The sequence below is a fragment of the Girardinichthys multiradiatus genome, chromosome 8 (genome assembly GCF_021462225.1).
Source record: "Girardinichthys multiradiatus isolate DD_20200921_A chromosome 8, DD_fGirMul_XY1, whole genome shotgun sequence".
NCBI lineage: Eukaryota > Metazoa > Chordata > Actinopteri > Cyprinodontiformes > Goodeidae > Girardinichthys > Girardinichthys multiradiatus.
Window position 1 is genome coordinate 22131112 of NC_061801.1, and position 17805 is coordinate 22148916.

The following is a 17805-nucleotide window of genomic DNA, read 5'->3' on the forward strand; positions in this document are numbered from 1 at the left end:
ATATCAAAAAACTAGAGATGCATCTCTTGTTTTAAACTATTCAAACTGAAAGAAAACACCTATCAGGGTTTCCATAGCTTATAGTTGGCTTCACAGTCCATTTGTTGGTAAAAAACCTAATTAGGAGGATAATTTAGTCAGAGAGTATAGTGCCTTACACAGTACATCTTATTTCTCTTTTGCTTGTTCTCCTTCTTTCTCTGAGAAGGAATACATACACATTTAGAGTCTGCACTTGGTAAACAGTGGTGAGCATCTGTGAGGCATTTGTAGCAAGGAGAAAAGAGAAACCGAGAGAATCAAGTATGAGTTTCCAAGCACCTTCCCATGTTTTACTGGAATGCTGGTAAGCGCGCGATGTCTGAGGTAATATCCTCGCACCCAGACCCACCCATGACTACTGAATCTCATGGTCTGATTGCTCCAAACCTAATGATAGGCAACATCAGTGGCCAACTGAGGAAATTAAACTATTAAAGTTGGTGAGGAGGTTTGTCAATCTCAGCAGAAAACCCTACAGGTAAGGACTGAAGAATCTACAATGTAAACTAGTCACACAGGAGTCTCTGAATCTGTAACATCTGTGTTTAATAAAACATTGTAAAAACTTTGCATATTTACTAATAGGTGTCATTAAGAGCCGTGAATTGTTTTTTCAATTAGGGTTTCCACATGGTAGGGTCACAATATTTTAAACTGAAAAAGACAACAACACACCATTGCAGACGTCTCTTTTAATGTAACAACATGCTTATGTCAGTGTCAGGGGGTTGATGAGGATTCTGTGGTTTGCAATGGTAGGAAGGAGAGCCAGTGACAGAAAAGCTGGCCCTGCTGCACTCCTGGAAGCAACATTTCAGTTACTGTTTGACCTTCTGTGTTTGTTAGTATTTCTGTCTCTTTCCCTCTCTCTCACTCTCTTTAAAGTGTGATTCAAGTTGTGCGCAAGTTTCTTATGCGTCTACTTGAATATATAGCTGGAGAAAAGTGAGTAGGGTAAAATACATATCCTCTGCAGCAGCTTCTATATAGTTTGTTAGTTATTCTCTCAAGAATAAAAACTATGCTTTTGGAACTTGGGACAGAACAAGGTCAGTTTTTGTTTCCTTACTTTACTACTTTGGATAATTTCTGGCTGAGCCAGAACCACCACCGTCAAAGCATTATTTATATAAAGATGAGTTTAATAAGGATTATTTAATTCACAATTAATGCATATATGATTGTTTTAAATTTCAAGATGGGTGAACTTTACATATAACTGACTTTTCGCATGACAGCACTTAAGTCTTATCCCTTCTGTTGCTGATGTATAATTAATGTTGCATTGAGAGATTGCAAGAGCAGCAGCATTCTCTGGAAAAATCACCTGGTTTGTTGTTTAATCTTGGGTTTAAATGCAAATGCAGACTCCCCACTATCACAAGTTCTTCAACACACATGTAAAGGCAAGGTCTTTGCACTAGTGCATAATTTTGTTTTATTCTTGCCGTTATGCATGATCTAGCTTTTTACCAACCATTTAACTAGAGTGACCATAAAAACCAAGTTCTAATAACCCATAAACAACTTAAAAAAATTAGGGGCCATTTTGGTCCCAATAAACTGTTGTACCGCACAAGCATAGTGGACTTTAGACTAATGGATCCAATAATATGAGAAAATGTGCCCACACACACATAACCGCAACCAATTTTAAACACACCAAAGTAAATTGTGAGGGCCAGATCTCTACTGCAATGCCCCTAAAGCCTGCTGCAGAAAGCTAGTGGAGAAACATTATGTTCTGCTTCAGAAAGACAAGTAGTACATTTCAGCCCCATATAGACCTACCTTATAAGCCTGTATGGAGGCCACACTGTCTGTGTTTGTGCTTGCACACATGTTTCTCTATGTGATTTATAATTGTGCCAACTTGATTACCAAAGACTGGAGAGCATAATGCAGGCTTGAACATTACTTGCCCAGGTTTTCTGGTCATTATTTTGTCTTAGTTCTCACTTAGACTCATATACTGGTATTTTAAGGACACTATGCCTTATTAAAAACCTCACTTACTGACATTTTAGCATTTAAATCCAGATGGGCTTGCATGTTTATTTTGTTGCAAATTGCAAACAAAGTGATATGTTAACACATGCTGATGATTATTTTTAATTCTGGCAAAATCATAAAACATACTGCAGGAATGCTCACAAATGTTCTGGCAAAATTTACATGCTCATTGAGTAGTTGCCTTTACAGTTGAGGACTTCTCTAAAATGAACACTTCAGAGCTAAATTTCACAAGATAAAAAATGTGTTTTGTATTTACAGTTAAATTATAATTTTAAAACCAAAACGCCTATTTCAAAGCTAAATTTACTTTTAGAATTAGAGATTCAATTTTGACGTGGGTAGCAAAAACCAACTTTTTGCAATGATTCTCCTACCGTTTGATAATGTGCCTGAAAACAACATCAATGACTTTTAAGTTTTTGAAATTTTTGTACAAACCAGCACTGCAAATTTTAGAAGTTTTTTGTTTTTTTTAATTTTAGAAAACATTTTACCTTTCTAAATTGAGAAAACGTTATAACTTAATAACATATAGGAATATTTTCTGAATTTACAGGAGCACAGTTTTTTTTTTTTTCAAATCAGCTGTCAACAGAATTATAAGAGGGGCTGCTAGAGTAGTCTGTCTAATACCAGACCAGTACAAAATATCACTAAAGTAAAATAATTCCAATATCACTGTAAACAGTATGATAGGTGCATTGAACTGCTAGGAATGCAATAAATGTTAGCTAATTATTTAAGTACCCCAATTGAGGCTCCATATGCCTGCAATATATTTGGTGACACTTGTTGTTTAATGTGGCATAAAAGGTTTTAGAAAACAAAGAGGTGGTGCAGTCATTAAGGAGCTACAACTAAGTTGTTTTAGGGCTAAAACAGCAGATGTTGCCCAGAGCAACTTTATTTTTGATTAAAACCTTGGTAAAAATTTAAATAATACAATTTATTGTTTTTGAAGTAGCTAGATAGACTCACTACCTGGTGTTTATTTTTGCTATGAACCCAATGCGGAAAAAGATTAACACTTTTCAATGATTTTTTTATTCATCACAAACTATTTTGTTATCACGATATTCACTAATATCATTATATGACTTATTGTCCTTAAATGGTGTAGCTCTATCTAATACCATTCAGAAAAACACCATTAAGACAGTTTTCTTTTTTCTTTCAAAGCATTACATCAGATTCTATACCACACACCAACAGGCAGTCCACATCACATCTTCAAACACAATGTAGAGAAATACTTTTTTGAGGATAAGCTAGTTCCATACAGGAAATCAATTGCCTTCTTTAATTTAGGCAGCCATGAGTGCCAGAAATATTTATTGATAGTGTAATGTTTTACATTTTTTGCTTTGAATATCGCATTGATATTGTTCTTTTATCTACACACTGTGTACTTTCTCTAAGTCCCACTCCCAACACAGTCATTCATAACAAAAAGGATACATAAATGTACAGAGAAACAAAGTGTGCATTTGCATTGCAGCATGAAGATAGTTTACATTTAGATGGTTTAAGTAATTGCATTGTTATATACATTTTTAAGAAGTAGACATGAGACCAGAACAAATCATTTCCAGAACCTTCTACTGTCAATTTCACCAAAATGTGGTGACAATAATTTTTTTTTTGGTTACACTAAATTTGTCAAAAAAACTTAATTGAATTCAAGCACATACTGTAATAATTAGGGTTTGTGAGTTCATTCTCTTTGCAGACATATAGCATTTGGCAAAGTACACTAGCACTGAGCAACTCAGTACATGCATAAGGTAATGTCTACCATTCCACCAAACTGTAAATCCAGTTCATCAGCTGGTGTCCCACAGGGCTGAATACCAGGTCCAATTCTGTTTAGAAAGTATGTTAAGGATTTACCACTACTGTGTTATTTTTATGTACACCGATTATAAAGTTATTTTTATTAATGACAAAACTACAAAAAAAACTGTTGGAATGTTCTCTATAAAACACAACGCAGCATCTTTATTTCATGAGAAAGGAAAGTTGTCTGACACTGTAAATCTTTGGTTTCGTATTTAGACTCGAATGTTAAATTTAGAACCAACAAAAAGGTCTGGTATAATCTGCAATGCAGTACAAAGCAGTTCAGATGACATCACTTACAAGAGAAACTCATTTTATTAGAAGGCACTTATCAAATATCGTAGAGCTAGAGATGTTTGTCAACCATGTGTCTTTTCTGTTGTCTAAGCAGAGAGAACAGACAAAATATGTTTGCAAGTTTTACTAACATTAGGTACAAGGACACCAATTTCGCTGGTTACATGTTCACTTAAATCTTATGTAAAACATCACATGCAAAGCCCGCAATGTATTTAGATAAACATATTACATAAAATAAATACAAATCAGAAAATCCCTCAACTGTAACCAATAAATCTCAAATCTTACCATTTCATTTTGATGACCAATGCAGCCAGTCATTTGGTCCCACAATATTTATAGCTTTCAAACTAATGAAAATTAACTGTTTACATCAGCATAACAAAACTGTTTTTGGCAGGCACTACTCTGGCATAGCACTTCATATTCTCAACAGAATGGTAGATCACAATTATTTGGCTTAGTCCTCTCTGGATTACTCTAATCACACATCTTCCCATTATATGTATCTCTTTTCACTAACATTCATTCAAAAACACAAAACGAAATAGTTTTCAGAATGTCTATGATGCTTCTGAAATGTAAATTTTAGGTATTTCTACTAATAAATTGTACTTTAATCCTACACGGAATGCTTAAGGTGATCTGTTGCATGGGGAAACTTTTAGTTATCTTGTATAATATAGGACTTGATTTGGTCTCATTTGTCAAATAAATAAAATCTTTCTGACATAAATTAGTCTAATTTATGGGATCTTCAGCACACTGGACTTTCCTACACAAAATACATGCTTTGTTTTTTTTTTGTACCAGTGTCCCGATTGAACTGAACGAGAAGACGAGAAATTTCTAGAAAGTCATCAGAAACATTAGATCATTAGATCAAGCATGTTATTCACTACATATCTGGAGAGCAAACCTGCCAAGAAATCAAAGTTTTTCACATGTGAGAGAAAAGATGTCAAATTTAAAAGGATGTGACCAAACCAACCAACGCAATGTGATAGAACTGCTGTGTTATTGGTGCTTGTCACTTACTATCTTAATTCAGTAATACTAAGAATAAGTCTACTCTGGGTTAAATGTTTATTTCATAGCAATATTTTTGCCTTCTATGATATTTTAGACGATCTGACTGCAACACTATATTCTATATTCATTGGGACAATCAAGGAAATCACAAAGCCGGTATACACCCATGTGTAAGCCATAAGAAACAGTGTGTCCCAATGAAGAGGAGACTGTTTCCCAAGAAATATCAATTTGTATATTTCAGAGCTTCTAGAAAGTGCCAAAAATCCCTCATAGAGGTGGCTACCTATTAGAACAGGTACACTAGAGCCAGATGTATATATTTAATGTTCCCCTACAGTAAGTCTCCAAAGTATACTCTAAGCGACAAAGTGACAAAATGAAAGTAGATCCCCCCAGAGCAGAGAATGAACTGTCTTATGTACCGGAGAAGCATATAAGAAAAGGATGCACCATTTAACCCATTTCCCATTCCTGGAAGTATAAGAGCTGGAAATAGCAATCTATCGGTAGAAGACCAGTGGCAGACTTTCAAGACACTTTAGGAAAGGTTAGGCTTGATCCAACTTTAAACAGTCCTAATCACGATGTAACCTCACAAAGGGGCATGCATTCCAACTGCTGACCAATAACCTGCCTGTGCATAACATTAAAACTCCTGTCAGGCTTCACAGTGGTGAAAGATTGGAAAATACAAATCCCTATATAAGTGATGCCCACAAGGGAATTGACAGTTATGCCACAGGAGTCAAGTACCAGATATTAGTTGACAAAGCAGTCACTCAGTAAGTGTAACTGTAAGACCTATCATATGAATATCTACAATGCATGAAATGACACCATGACTCAATTTAAAGTAGTTGTTGTCAAGAATGAACCTAATGATGGGTGAAAATACAAAGACTTTAAAATATTACTGTCAAACTAAATAGTTTCTTGTTTTTCATGAGCAACATTTAGATGGGCATGAGTAAGGGATCTATAATTCTATTGTTTTCCCAAAATCAGTAAATTCAGATAAGCTTAAAAAAGTTTAAAAAATAAGAGGTTTTCCTACTCTTTACATGTAGATGAGAGGTGCACATAAATCAAAAATGTATTTCAAAATATCACTGTTAATCCTACCCGGATCATGGAAAGCCTGGAGCCAAAGGTCTAATGCCAGATAAAGAAATTATGGTTAGCAGAACGAGGTAATATTAGATAAATAACATAATAAAGCATTTTCGTCACTGGAATTTATGTAAAGCTGCTCAAAAGGAATGTCAGAAAAGAAAAAGGTATCTTGCATCATTCCAGGAAATCCATTTTGTCAAATTTAAGATGTGGAGGCAGGTTGTAAGTGTAATTGTTTGAGACAAAAAATACACTTTAACACTGTAAGTCTTGATTACCCCAGAATTATCTTACTAATGTCTAATAATTGTGTTTTAAGTTGTTTTATGAAAAAAATGTGCCATTGATTTTAGTATGTTTTATGATGTTTTACCTTGGTCACTCTGATGTTGTTCTGAATGTTGTTTACAAATAACACTGAGATAATGTGACATTGATTAAGAATTTCACATAATCTTTTACATTTTTTAGTATGAACTGACCTTAGTAACAGCAGGATACCCAGCAGCCACTTCCCCAGAGCAATATGGCTTTTCTTCATGGGACACATCAACACGGGAAGCCCACTGGTCTAAGTAACCACTGGGTGTATAAAGGCCACAGTCCCTCACACCCGTTTCCCGCTCAAAGTCCTCACACACCCCGTCGCCGTCATAGTAGTAGCACATGCTTGGCTCCTCTGCAATCGGGGAGAATACACAAAATGTAAAAGCAAATCAAGTTTTTACATTGTCATTTTTCTTTGACAAGCATTTTCTCAGTTTCTTTGCAGGTTTGTTTTGGCACACTCCAGATTCTATTCTCTTATCTGTTTTCAAATGTTTTCAGCGTTTGTGAAGTTAGCACTGTCACACTGCGTGAATCAGAATCAGAATCAGAATCAGAATCAGAAAAGCTTTATTGCCAAGTACGTTTTTGGACATACAAGGAATTTGTTTTGGCATAGTCGGTGCAATACAGTACAAGTTAAACAGTACAAACATATCTACAATATAATATAAATATAAGTGCACAGTTTTAAGTGAGTGAGAGTAAATATAGAGCAGTATAAGATGCAAGAGCAATACAACAGTGCAGGTGATCATTGTGCAAGTAAAGCAGTGCAAGTAAGCAGGAGTCCAAGCTGAGCGTTAATGTAACGCATAGAGTTACAGGTGTCCTGTCAGCAAAAAAAGGGGGGGTGTGGGGGAAAGGGGGAATGTCAGGGTGGTTTCCGGGCTTTGTTAACCAGGCTGGTGGCAGATGGGAAAAAACTGTTCTTGTGGCGTGAGGTTTTGGTCCGGATGGACCGCAGCCTCCTGCCAGAGGGGAGAGTCTCAAAGAGTCTGTGACCAGGGTGGGAGGGATCAGCCAGAATCTTCCCTGCCCGCTTCAGGGTCCTGGAGGTGTACAGTTCCTGGAGCGACAGTAGACTGCAGCCAATCACCTTCTCAGCAGACCGAATGACACGCTGCAGCCTGCCCTTATCCTTGGCTGTAGCAGCGGCGTACCAGATGGTGATGGAGGAGGTGAGGATGGACTCAATGATGGCTGTGTAGAAGTGCACCATCATAGTCTTTGGCAGGTTGAATTTCTTCAGCTGCCGCAGGAAGAACATCCTCTGCTGGGCTTTCTTGATGAGGGAGCTGATGTTTGGCTCCCACTTGAGATCCTGGGAGATGATGGTTCCCAGGAAGCGGAAAGATTCCACAGTGTCAATTGTGGAGTCACAGAGGGTGATGGGGGCAGGTGGGGCTGGGTTCTGCCTGAAGTCCACAACCATCTCCACTGTCTTTAGAGCGTTGAGCTCAAGGCTGTTCTGGCTGCACCAGTCCAACAGATGGTCCACTTCCCATCTGTACGCGGACTCGTCACCATCAGAGATGAGTCCGATCAGGGTGGTGTCGTCCGCAAACTTCAGAAGCTTGACAGACTGGTGACTGGAGGTGCAGCTGTTGGTGTACAGGGAGAAGAGCAGAGGAGAGAGAACACAGCCTTGGGGGGAACCGGTGCTGATGGTCAGGGAGTCAGAGACGTGCTTCCCCAGCCTCACGCGCTGCTTCCTGTCAGACAGGAAGTCAGTGATCCACCTGCAGGTGGAGTCGGGCACACTCAGCTGGGAGAGCTTCTCCTGGAGCAGAGCTGGGACGATGGTGTTGAAGGCAGAGCTGAAATCCACAAACAGCATCCTGGCATAGGTTCCTGTGGAGTCCAGGTGCCGGAGGATGAAGTGAAGGGCTAGGTTGACTGCATCATCTACAGACCTGTTGGCTCTGTAGGCAAACTGCAGGGGGTCCAGGAGGGGGTCGGTGATGTCTTTTAGGTGTGAGAGCACAAGGCGCTCAAAGGACTTCATCACCACAGAGGTCAGGGCGACGGGTCTGAAGTCATTAAGCCCTGTGGTCCTTGGCTTCTTGGGAACAGGGACGATGGTGGAGGACTTGAAGCAGGCTGGCACATGACATGTCTCCAGTGAGGTGTTAAAAATGTCTGTGAATACTGGAGACAGCTGATCAGCGCAGTGCTTCAGGCTGGCTGGTGAGACAGAATCCGGACCAGCAGCTTTCCGGGGGTTCTGTCTCCTGAAGAGTTTGTTGACGTCCCTCTCCTGGATGGAAAGAGCCGTCCTCGGCGTGGGTAGGGGGCTGGTGGGGGGGAACTTCAGGGTGGGGGTTGGAGGTGCCAAGGCCCCTCTTGAGGTTGGAGAGATGGGGGTGGTGGATTGTGGCTGCAGCTGTTGGGGGGCGTCGTGGGAGATGGTTGCAGGACTGTCCCTTTGTCTTTCAAAGCGGCAGTAGAACTCGTTCAGGTCGTTGGCGAGGCGTCGGTCGTTGATGGAGTGGGGGGCTTTCGGCTTGTAATTGGTGATTTGCTTGAGCCCTTTCCAGACAGACGCAGAGTCGTTGGCTGAGAACTGGTTTTGGAGCTTCTCAGAGTACAGTCGTTTGGCCTCTTTCACTGCCTTGCCAAACTTGTACTTCGCCTCTCTGTATATGTCTTTGTCCCCACTCCTGAAGTTGAGAAAATGCTATACTCAAATATCGTTTACTTAAACACTATTATTTTCATGTTCCGCTGAAACATAGAGCAGACAAACAAAATATTTAAAAGCATATTACCAAATGTATTGTTTTATCAGATAAGATAAAGAGAGATGGATGGTGGTTTCCTCAATGCAGGCTGTTGTGGGAGTCCCGGCCTGTAAACTTTTAACTGCATGCCCTTCACTCTCTCTCTCCACACTATTTCCTGTCTACTTACTTTAGAAAGGCTGCAAGTGCCTAAAAACAAACATATTAAAATATAAAGAGAGAAGAGGATGGTAAAGGTGGATATGGATGTGTACTTGAGAATCGAAGTGTATGTCAGGGTCATAAAACACAGCAAAGGAGAATGTAAGAGAGAGCATAAATAAATGAAATCATGACACACAAACACAAGAGGAGCACGGAAGAGGCGGTGCAGACAAAGTCAAGAGGTAAAAGAAAGAGACAACAGTATTTTTTCCAGACATCCCACCCGGAGTTAGGGTCTGGAACTGAAAGCTTGTGTATTGGAGGGGGGAGTGGACCAGAAAGGTTGCCTGGGCCCCAGTGGTCTCAGCTAAAGCAGCGTCAGCCGGTGGGGTTCCAGTTAGGGGGAAAGGCGGTATACTGTGCCAAGTTGGCCGAGTCCTCCTTCTTAAAATTCCAGCCATCTCCAGCACGGCCAAAAGCTCAAGTCAGTTTTGTGCTCTGGCAGCGGTGAAACGAGGGGCTACTGAGGGGGCATATAGAAGAGCCTTCTGCCACTCACTAAGCAGAAACAGGCAAATATGCAAGCAAGAAGAGAGAGCGGGACAAGGGGAAGTTCAAACAGTGTCCGATAAAAAGTGCAGGAACAAAGGGTAATGTGTGAGCTGAAGAGAAAGGAGTAACAAGTTGAGAAAAGTAAAAGATGCAATGATATTGTATCTGAATTTGAAGAGGGATACAGTAAACAGATAATGGAAGAGTAGGAAGGTGACTGAATGCATCAGCAGGAAAAAAAGTATATCCAGTAGGAGGGAGGACAGTGGCCAGCTGAAAAAAGATAAGACCATAATGCATTAAACATGGGTGTCTGTTAGTTTTGCTTAGTACTAACATAGATTTGACTAAATGTAAACTTTGCAAAAAGAGTTTAATTGAACCTGAATGCTCCCACTAACTGGCCACTGAATTTCGTGGTTAAGGCTTATGAAAATCAGACTATTAAGTCTCTAAATTAACTTCACATGTTTTATAAGGTAATGAACCAATGGCGGATGCTGGTCTTTCAAGGAGGGGAAGCTCAATTTCAAGATCGCTGATTCACTGATTCGCTCATTTCACTGTCAATCAAAAAGGGATTCAGCCTCAGACAGATCATCCAATCATCATGCAGAAGCTGAGCGTCCGGGCCAGCCGAGGCCAGCCCACTGCCCCATAGACCCTCAGAGACGCTGAGCGTCCAGTGGGCGGGACAAAGCCCAGCATTTTTGCTTCGCAATTGAACTCACTGTTTAAAGCACTGTGAAGCTGTGGGAATGAGTGAGAGGAAAGCCGCTTCGTTACCAGTGATAAGAAGCTGATTCTGAACAAAGGTTGAGCTCGTTGTAGCGCATATTTAGTCAATGACATGTACACACAACAGTATATATTTGATCACTTATTTTTTGACATTTTAGGGGAAGCTGAGCTTCCCTTGCAGTCTTAGAGCAATTGCCACTGTAATGAACCATACCAACATATAGACACTAGCCTCCGAGTTTCACCAATTCTATACCGAAATAAGCTAGATTGTTAAATAGCTTATATGAGTTAATCCAGGGACAACCTTGGAGCTGTTGTTAACTTTGACTCACTTATCCATTCAACACCTTCACCATACTGTACTCTGACAAGAAAGGTTTCTTTTGCAAATGCATCTGGACATAAGGTCGTTGTATTATAGCGTCAGACTTCTGCTCAGAACGTTAGCCTAAAAATAAATCAGATAACTCTTAACCTATTAAACCTCTCTTTTTCATACAAGAGGTCGAAGTTATTACTATGACAGATGGGGAGATAGCTGAAAGAAATACAGATAATATGCACATAAGTATAAAATCTCACGATTTATGTAAGATTGCCATAAATGTTTTCTTATTTGTTGTGCAAAAACTGACTGTTTATTTCATTTTATTTTTTTTATTGATAATTAATGCAAATCTACCCATGTTTGAATTAGCCTATTGCTAACAAGCTCAATGTTTTCATGGCAGTGGGCTTAATTAAAACTTTGATCAGTTTTACAATGCAAAAACAAATTGCTGTCTTAATATTTACTAATACTTGACTAAGTTTGATGATATCAGTTAGGGGCTGCACGGTGGCGCAGTTAGTAGCAAGAAAGACTGGGTTCCACTCCTGGCCGGGGGTCTTTCTGGATGGAGTTTGCATGTGCTCCTGGTGCATGTGTGGGCTCTCTCCAGGTATTTTGGCTTCCTCCCACAGTCCAAAAAACATGAATGTTAGCTTAATTGGTCTCTCTAAACTGCCCTCAGGTGTGAATTAGTGTGTGCATGGTTGTTTGTCCTGTATGTCTCTGTGTTGCCCTGCGATGAATTGGCGACCTGTCCAGGGTGCACCCTGCCTCTCACCCATAGACTCCTGGAGATGGGCACCAGCTCCCCTGTGACCCAATATGGAATAAGTGATGTAGAAGATGAATGAATATCAGTTAAGATTTTCCCATTCTACTATGAAAGGCAGTCTTTTTTTTTATTTTCCATACCACTGATAGCTAAATGTTGTTGAATGACTGGCATGGACCTTCAACTTTGTCTGTTACAAAAGTATATTATTGTTATCAAACAACCTGTTAAGTATATTTATATTGTCAGATTTTTAGGTTATAGAGTATTACATTATTAATACAGAAATGTGGGGTTAATGAAAAGTATGTTTAAGGCCTGCATAAAGGTTATTTTCAAAAGGTACTTTTAATTTGACAAATGAGCCTCATCGAAATGCACATTCTAATTAATTGAATATAACTGTGATATACTGAGGATAATGGTGCTAATTGTTAAATGAGGATGTTGCTCAGATTCGCTGAACATAAGCTAGTTCTTCTTTACAGCAATTAGGAGAAATGGCCCATCATTTGCAGTATTGTTACTGTTAACTTTGAAAACAACTAAGTCCATAAGACTTACCAACACAGTTAAAAAAGGGCTCTTCTTTGCACTGACTTGAACAGCCATCCCCATTAACAGAGTTCATGTCATCACACTCCTCTCCTTTAGAACTAGAATAAAATAGAAACTGCGCTTTAAAAAGCTAGAAATATCAACAATATCAAAAATGTTTAATTACATTGGTTTCTGTATAATATTGTAATTAAGTGTGTGTGCATTTAAAAATACTATATCTTTTACACATCTTGTTACCTCTGGATGTGTCCATCTCCACAAAAGGGACCCCCAAGTTCATGCACCAGGGGAAGAGAGGGCTCACTCTTACCCCAGCGGGAGATTGTCTGGATCTGGTAGGTATGTAGGACATGCAATACCACATCCCTACACAGAAAGTGAAAAACAAAAACACAGAGAATTAATACTTCTGAGTAATCAAAAATACATTATTGTGAAAATATCAGTGGGCAGATACTAAAACTAATGCTCTGTTTTATGGTGAATTTTCTTTATTTTATCATTTTAGCCAACACATATAAACATTTATATCAAGAAAATCCCCTCCTTGAATCGTCACCTTAACGTGGTGGAGGGGTTTGAGTGCCTGAATGATCCTAGAGGCTATGTTGTCTGGGGCTTAAATGCTCCTGGTAGGGTCTACCATAGCAAACAGACTCTAGGTGACGGGTCACACAAAGAGCAGTTCACGACACCCTCATGAGGACTATACGATCGAGGCACGTGACGTCGCCCGGTATGGCGGAGCCAGGGTCCCACCCTGAAGCCAGACCTGGGGTCGGGTCCCGTCCGGGACCCTCGGCGGCCTGATCCCCAGATGGCTCTAGGGACATGGAATGTCATCTCACTGGGGGGGAAGAAGCCTGAGCTTGTGCGGGAGGTCGAGAGATATCGACTAGAAATAGTCGGGCTCACCTCCACGCACAGTGTAGGCTCTGGAACCCATCTCCTCGAGAGGGGCTGGACTCTCTTCTACTCTAGAGTGGCCCACGGGGAGAGGCGGCGGAATGGGGTGGGTTTGATTGTTGCCCCCCAGCTCAGCCGTCTCGTATTGGGGTTTACTCTAGTGGATGAGAGGGTCGCATCCCTGTGCCTTCGGGTTGGGGACAGGTCTCTGACTGTCGTTTGGCAAACAGGCTGGGCGGTAGTGCGGAGTACCCGGCCTTCTTAGCGTCCCTGTCGGGGGTGTTGGATAGTGCCCCTCCTGGGGACTCCATTATTCTGCTGGGGGACTTCAACGCCCACGTGGGAAACAACAGTGACACCTGGAGAGGCGTGATCGGGAGGAATGGCCTCCCTGATCTGAATCCGAGTGGTGTTTCGTTATTGGACTTCTGTGCTAGTCACGGATTGTCCATAATGAACACCAGGTTCAACCATAAGGGTGTCCATCAGTGCACTTGGCACCAGGACACCCTAGGCAGGAGGTCGATGATCGACTTTGTTGTTGTATCGTCAGACCTTCGGCCGCATGATTTGGATCCTCGGGTGGAGAGAGGGGCTGAGCTGTCCAATGATCACCACCTGGTGGTAAGTTGGATCCGCTGGAGAAGGAGAAAGTCGGACAGACTTGGCAGACTTGGTATTCAACTCCCTTTGACCAGATTCCGGGGGATGTTGGAGACATAGAGTCCGAGTGGACCATGTTCTCTGCATCTATTGTCGATGCTGCTGCCCGTAGCTGCCGCCGTAAGGTCTGTGGTAATCCCCGAACCCGGTGGTGGACACCGGCAGTAAAGGATGCTGTCAAGCTGAAGAAGGAGTCCTATCGGCTGTGGTTGGCTTGTAGGACTCCTGAAGCGGCTGACGGGTACCGTGAGGCCAAGCATGCCATCGCCCGGGCTGTGGCAGAGGCAAAAACCCAGGCCTGGAAGGAGTTCGGTGAGGCCATGAAGAAGGACTACCGGTTGGCCTCGAAGCGATTCTGGCAAACCGTCCGGTGCATCAGGAGGGGAAGGCAGTGCTTCGCCAACACTATTTACAGTGGGGGTGGGAGGCTGCTGACCCCGACTGGGGACATTTTCGGGGAGTGAATGAAGTACTTAGAGGATCTCCTCAATCCTGCCATTACGCATTCCGTGGTGGAAACAGAGGCTGGGGACTCGGGGTTAGACCCATTCTTCACCCAGGCTGAAGTCACTGAGGTAGTTAAAAAGCTCCGCAGTGGCATGGCTTCGGGGGAGGGTGAGATCCGCCCTGAGTACCTCAAGTCTCTGGATGTTGTGGGGCTGTCGTGGTTCTTCAACATTCAGTGGCGGTCAGGGACAGTGCCTCTGGACTGGCAGACTGGGGTGGTGGTCCGCCTTCATAAGAAGGGTGACTGGAGAGTGTGTTCCAACTACAGGGGAATCACACTACTCAGCCTCCCTGGTAAGGCCTACATCAGAGTATTGGAGAGGACAGTCCGGGGCGATAGTCGAACCTCGGCTTCTGGAGGAGCAGTGTGGTTTTCGTCCCGGCTGTGGAACAATGGACCAGCTCTATACCCTCTACAGGGTACTCGAGGGTTCATGGGCGTTTACCCAACCGGTCCACATGTATTTTGTGGACCTGGAGAAAGCATTCGACTCTGTCCCTCTTGGTGCCCTGTAGGGGGTGCTCCAGGAGTATGGAATCGGGGGCCCTTTATTAGGGGCCATCCGGTCTCTGTACAAGTGGAGCAGAAGTTTGGTCTGCATTGCTGGCATTAAGTCGGACCTGTTCCCGGTGCATGTTGGACTCCGGCAGGGCTGCCGTTTGTCAACGGTCCTGTTCATATCTTTTATGGACAGGATTTCTAGGCACAGCCAAGGGCCAAAGGGGGTCTGGTTTGGGGACCAGTGGATGACGTGGTCCTGCTGGGCCCTCTCTAGCCAAGACCTACAGCATGCGCTGGGGCAGTTCGCAGACGAGTGTGAAGCGGCTGGGATGAAGATCAGCTCCTCCAAGTCTGAGGCCATGGTTCTTGACCGGAAAAGGGTGTCTTGTCCTCTTCAGGTTGGAGGGGAGTTCCTGCCTCAAGTGGAGGAGTTCACATTTCTCGGGGTCTTGTTCACGAGTGAGGGAAGAATGGCGTGGGAGATCAACAGACGGATCGGTGCGACTGCCGCAGTAATGGGGGCACTGTGCCATTCCATTGTGGTGAAGAGAGAGCTGAGCTGAAAAGCGAAGCTCTCAATTTACCAGTCGGTCTACGTTCCTACCCTCACCTATGGCCATGAACTTTGGGTCATGACCGAAAGAACGAGATCCCAGATACAAGCGGCTGAAATGAGCTTCCTCCGTAGGATTGTCGGGCACTCCCTTAGAGATAGGGAGAGGACCTCGGCCATCCGGGAGGGGCTCGGAGTAGAGCCGCTGCTCCTCCTCATCGAGAGGAGCCAGTTTAGGTGGCTCGGGCATCTATTTCGGATGCCTCCCGGACGCCTTCCTCGGGAGGTGTTCCAGGCACGTCCCACCGGGAGGAGGCCCAGGGGACGGCCCAGGACACGCTGGAGGGACTATGTCTCTCGGCTGACCTGGGAACGCCTTGGGCTTCCCCTGGGGGAGCTGGAGGAGGTGTATGGGGAGAGGGACGTCAGGGCGTCTTTGCTGAGTCTGCTGCCCCCGCAACCCGGTCCCAGATAAAGTGGAAGACGATGAGTACGACGAAGACGACGAGTACGAGTATCAAGAAAATCAATCTTAGACTAATCTGGTCAGATGCTGAAAGGCTGCATGTACCCAGATAGGACCCATTTTTCTTTTGCTTGCTTATCAAATGTTATATTAGGTTCTCATTGAGGAATAAGAACAACACTGACGAACTGACTACTGATCCAAATATCTTTCTAATGCATATAAATACAAGTAAAAAATACAAATGGATCCTAAAAAACAGTTATGGGAGTGACTTTTTGTTGCAGTTAGACTAAGCTGACACTACGGACAATTTGAAACAAAATGTTTGCTTTTATGTTATTTAGTACATAGGAGGATAGGATTGCATAATTGGTTGTTATAACCATGACTGTTATCTGTTTGTGTGTAGCAAACACAGGTAAATGGGTGGGGAGGACATCAGTAAATGAGGAAAATGAATCCAACAGGCTTGCCATAGATGACTTCATGTGGGCCATCAACTATCATTGACTTAATTTTAGAATTTCATCGTCAATGCCATCAGTGCAGTGACAAGTAGTCAAAAATACTACAATGCTCAAAGGAATACCATTGTAGTCAGCATAAGCATGTGTAGTACGTTCCTTGTAGAAACACACAAACACACACCTTCAAACGCAGTAATGGATAACATACACAAAAGACCGTCAGCCAACTCTCGTCTCCTGACATTAACAAATAAACATAAGTTTAAACCACTATTCCCAATACAGCTATATAATCCTCAGTGCAAATGCAATTTACCACCAGGAGCAAACACTGATGCCAACTCACTCTGACTCATCAAACTCCAGGCCAAAGTCAGCAGTTAAACCAAGGAAGTGTTTGAGTGATGTACAGGAAAGCCATAAATGTTGATGAGCCCTCAGCATTTTTGATTTTTAGAAATACAGAACCCTCTCAAATGACGGTAGAACAATAGGCATCCTGCAACGCCCAGAGTAAATAACAATATGGGAAACCTAAATGAAAAACTAACCAACTCTGTTTCTCATTTACAAGTACACATATTTTGCTTCTTTCTTTTAAAATAAACATTTTACATGGTTGTATTTAGTATATTCTTGACAATGGTTTGTGGCTACTGTTTTTGTTTTTTTCAGTTTCATTTCTTAAAGCTTGTATCATGTTCTGCAATTGTGGCTCATGCTATTGTCATTTCTGGTTACAATTAAACATTCCCCTCCAACTAGGTTACTTCCCCCACTGGAAAAAAACAACACTAATTCACCAAAGGTTTCATATTCCAAAAATGGTATTAGTATAATGAACATACCTAAAAAAACATATGATCATTTTTAATTTGTGGGAATTAAATTATCCATCTTTGTTATCCTTCTGACTTGTTGGCCTCTGAATTTTCAAGGCCTTTGGCTTCTTTAAATTTAACACAATAAGTAAGTACAGAGTGAAGAGAGAGCTGAGTCAAAAAGCGAAGCTTTCGATTTACCGGTCGATCTACGTTCCTACCTTCATCTATGGTCATGAACTTTGGGACATGACCGAAAAAATCAAGATTACGGATACAAGCGGCTGAAATGAGATTCCTCCACAGGGTGTCTGGGCTCTCCCTTAGAGATAGGAGATAGGGTGAGAAGCTCGGTCATCCGGGAGGGACTCAAGAGTAGAGCAGCTGCTTCTCCACG

The 17805-nt window shown here is 42.2% G+C and overlaps 1 protein-coding gene across 2 annotated transcripts in view; it reads right to left on the reverse strand.

Annotated features, from left to right (window-relative positions):
* pappaa (pregnancy-associated plasma protein A, pappalysin 1a) overlaps nucleotides 1-17805 on the reverse strand; it is a 137111-nt gene that overhangs the window by 76464 nt on the left and 42842 nt on the right. For both annotated transcript variants that reach the window (XM_047373534.1, XM_047373533.1), the window contains exons 8-10: nucleotides 12758-12886; nucleotides 12524-12615; nucleotides 6828-7024 (exon numbers count right to left, since the gene is read on the reverse strand). In XM_047373534.1, coding sequence (XP_047229490.1) covers nucleotides 6828-7024; nucleotides 12524-12615; nucleotides 12758-12886 — 418 coding nt within the window. The remainder of the gene's footprint in view (nucleotides 1-6827; nucleotides 7025-12523; nucleotides 12616-12757; nucleotides 12887-17805) is intronic.